The 3,790-nt window shown below is 39.3% G+C and overlaps 1 protein-coding gene across 1 annotated transcript in view; it reads right to left on the minus strand.

The window, feature by feature from the left end:
• Positions 1–876: 876 nt before the first annotated feature.
• hapln3 (hyaluronan and proteoglycan link protein 3) overlaps positions 877–3,790 on the minus strand; it is a gene marked incomplete at its 5' end in the record, with an annotated part of 12,541 nt that continues 9,627 nt past the window's right edge. Inside the window, 3 exon segments of the mRNA XM_014025077.1 lie at positions 877–1,820; positions 1,914–2,216; positions 2,933–3,325. Of these exon segments, the coding sequence (XP_013880531.1) occupies positions 1,534–1,820; positions 1,914–2,216; positions 2,933–3,325 (983 nt within the window). The 3' untranslated portion in view covers positions 877–1,533.

The following is a 3,790-nucleotide window of genomic DNA, read 5'->3' on the forward strand; positions in this document are numbered from 1 at the left end:
TGTTCATCGATAAAGGATTCAATTAGCTGTGAGAAATATTTGCAGCCAAAAGCTATAATCTAAGAGATTAGTGTGATTTTTTTTTTATCAGTGAACACCTCATCTACACTACACTCAATATAAAAAAATAGCCTTTTTTAGCTGTGTTTGCACCTCCTATCCACCCACAAATACAGTTTTGTTTGAAAAATAAAGAGGAATTATGTTTAAATGATTTGCAACGTGAATATTTTACCAAATAAAATCATTACTGGTGTCTCAGTGTAGGCTTGAAGTATGGAGCTTTTCAGAAACATTATTTAACAGCCTATTTCATTCAGGCACATTATCACTTTATGCTATTAAATCCAAAACTGCAACAAGACTATTTTTTTACAGTCTTTTGTATCTTCACCTGTCTCACTCTCAGATTCTCACTTCTTAACTTGCATTAAGTCTTAAAATAGTTCATTACTAATAAGAACTTTCAAACACTCAAAAAAAGTAAAGAAAAAAGCAGTTGTTTTGAGAAACACTTTAGTTATGCTCTTTATCTGCAGTTTGATGCGTTGTTAACATTCTCCTAATGACACAAAAGCCAGATAAAAAAATTGAACTTAGAACAAATAAGAATGAAATTTGTGTTTGGTAGATCTGCTTCTTGGCAATAAATCTTATACTATTGGAAAGCCTCTTAAATTCCAAAAAGAAAAAAAATGTATAGCTCTTCTGGACGGGTTCTTCTCTAATGAAACGTTTCGTCTCTCCTCCAAGAGACTTCTTCAGTCTCAGGATTACTGAGATGCATCAGGACCTCTTAAATTCCCTTTTAAATGGTGCCACATTTGTAAGGAACATACATTTGCAGGATGAGCAGTAGAGCTGAGTATGTGGGTTGTGCACATGAAATATTTGCAAAATCCTATCAGTTAAACAGATTATTTTACTGTTTTTATTGACACTTGTTTTGAGCTCCTGGTACCCCCTTGCTGCTGCAAGTTATTGCCAAGAAGCATTGTTACAATATAGAAATATTCTACCAAACACATGTTTCCTTACTTTATGTGCTAAGTTTATATAGCTTTGTGGAAGAACCTGACTACAGAAGCTGTAAGCAAACTCACATCATGTTAACGTCATACCTGACATCTGTAGGTGGCCCATACAATAAATAAATGGGAGCAATTATCTTTTAGTTTGTATTTTCCACAAACTGTAGTGGAAAAGTCACAGACCACAGTTTGTATAGCAGCATAATACAATTATTTGATTTTAGAATCAGATGCTTATGACTCCAATGTTCCAATGTTTTCAGACTTTTGATTGTGTTTTCTCATCTTAGAGTGGTATCTTATTTATGTGCATAGTTTAATGCAGCTGTTGGTGGATCACTAAGTTCAGTGCTGAAACACTGGTACTCTAAAGACAGGATGTTCCTTTATAAAAAAAAGAGAAAAAAGCTCTGAAATCAAATATAGCCTGTTAGGCCCCGGGCTATAGTTAGTGCTACTGTAGATCAGATTTTTAAGCATGTTCAGTGTTAGGATGAATAAGTCAAATCATCTGTTCATAACAGTACACACCAAATTTCATTGATGGAGCAGGGAACCCAAAGCAATGTACACCTGGTTCTAGTGGACCACAGTTAGCTCGGGGGGTTGTGATTGGATAACGTACACTTCTATCAGACAACCAGCCCGCCTTACAGCAATCCAATCCCATTAACTTCCACGCAGCGTACAATTGGCCCACTTTGGCAATTTGACTTCCTTTGCTGGCACAAGCCTGAACTGCTTCAGTGAAGTTGAGCTTGGTCGGGTGCTTTAAGTAGTACACAGTCCCTAAAGCAGAAGACAGTAATCAGTGAACAACCACGTACAGTGATTTTTTTTTTTTCAATAATAATAAAAAAAGAAACCTGTACTTATACTGACCTTTGATGGAGGCGGTGAAGCAGAAAGCATCATACTGGTGGAGAATTTTATGTCGGTGTCCGTAGCTGCGCACTCCCGGGGCTACATCTTTACCACCGCAAACGACACGTGAATCTCTGATTGGATACTGGACTGTGCCGTCAGCCAGCCAGCCAGCGTTGCACCAGTCAAGCCCGTCCTCCCACTCGGCGAAAAGCTGTTCGAACGTAGCCAGAGTGGCGTCCTGATCCTGACACGCTTGTTGGGCATCAAAGAAGTTAAAATGGTAGCGCCCTTCATGAGAGTAATAGGGGAATACCACACCTGCAAGGGAAAAAAACAGTATTTAACAAGATATTGTGGAGGTACAGTACGTAATCCAAAATGATACAAATATTTCTCACAACAAAAGTGTCAGAAGCTGGACATCAAAGCTGCGTTTGATTTGAGGCAGCATTTTACATTTTAAAATGTCTTATTTACTTTCTTTAAAAGAACGGCGCACATTAATCAACAGGAATACAAATGTACCAGAATAGCTAAAAAAAAGCCTTAAAGAAAGTAAGTGAGGGCAATCTTTTAAAATACTAACAAGTGGTAGAAAATTCTGCTCGTGGTTTTGAAGTGATGTCAAATTTGCTTGGCAAAATGCAAAAACTGAGTATTTATTTTCAGCGATTGCTGGTGGCCAGGTGACAGTTTGAACGTTTGCACGATTTGTGACACATTTTATCTTGAAACAGTCACAGAGTCGTCACAGGCATATTCAACCCATCTCAAGAGCTGCATTGTGAGACGGGAGCTCTTATGTCTGAGGATTTCAAACCTAAAAACTGAACTGGTGATCGATAATTATTGGCATAATTTGTTAATTTGGTTTTCAAAGGAGTACTCCAGTAAAGTAAGTCATAAATATGAGAGCGGCTACAAGGTTGGGTGGAAAAGCAGCCGAAGTGGATGAGATGTGGGAGGAGGAGGGCAAGAAAATCCTGTTCATGGCCAACAATACAATTTTGTCAGTGGTGACAAGTCAAACTCACCTGTCAGCTCTAGCTTCATCGTTACGCTTTCATCCTCCAGCCCGTCGATCACTTCGCATCGATAGCGCCCCGTGTCGTTCAGCTGCAGCTCGTTGATTACCAGAGACATGTCTCCCGGAGCTGACCGCCTCAAACGCACACGACCTTTGAAGCTGCCGTAGCTGCGGTGACGGCCGCCCATGGCCACCATCACTTTGGACTCCCTGGCGAAGGTCTCGGGCGAAGTGGTGTTAGTGTAAGCAGGCAGCCAGAACCATCTGACCCGGGTCCTGCGGGGCGTAGTCAGCTCAGGCTCGTAATGGTAGTGGCAGAGAAGAGTGACGTTGCTCCCCTTGGTGGCTGACACTGAATGCTGAGGTGACTCCACGTGGAGGCGGATCCCATTGAAGTAAACTGGAAGATGCACAAAACACCAGAAAGATAATGAGCAGTTTTATGTTGGGATGTTTACTAGTACGCTCAAATGAATACATTTGTGTTCAGAATTCATATTTTCTGAGAATCATGCTGTACTGAAAACAGAAGTAATAGCATGGCATGTGAACATCCAAAGCTGCACTGAAAAAAAGGATTTTTGGGTGTAGTAACATTTATTTAATTATTCTTTTAAATTTTACAAAAAAATATAAAATTTTCTGAACTACTAAAATTTACTAAATAAACAATATGCATTATATTATACTGTATATCAATATTACTGTACAAAAAAGTAAATGCTAAAATTATTTTACTAGTAATATTTAAGTGCTTTTTCTGGACAGTGCATAAACATTAAGTAACTTCTACTCTTCAGGGCTGAAACTGAGGGCGCATGCGCTCCTCATTCCCTTGCCTCACTTTTCAAGGAGAGGACAAGAC

The sequence above is a fragment of the Austrofundulus limnaeus genome, unplaced genomic scaffold (genome assembly GCF_001266775.1).
Source record: "Austrofundulus limnaeus strain Quisiro unplaced genomic scaffold, Austrofundulus_limnaeus-1.0 Scaffold454, whole genome shotgun sequence".
Lineage (NCBI taxonomy): Eukaryota > Metazoa > Chordata > Actinopteri > Cyprinodontiformes > Rivulidae > Austrofundulus > Austrofundulus limnaeus.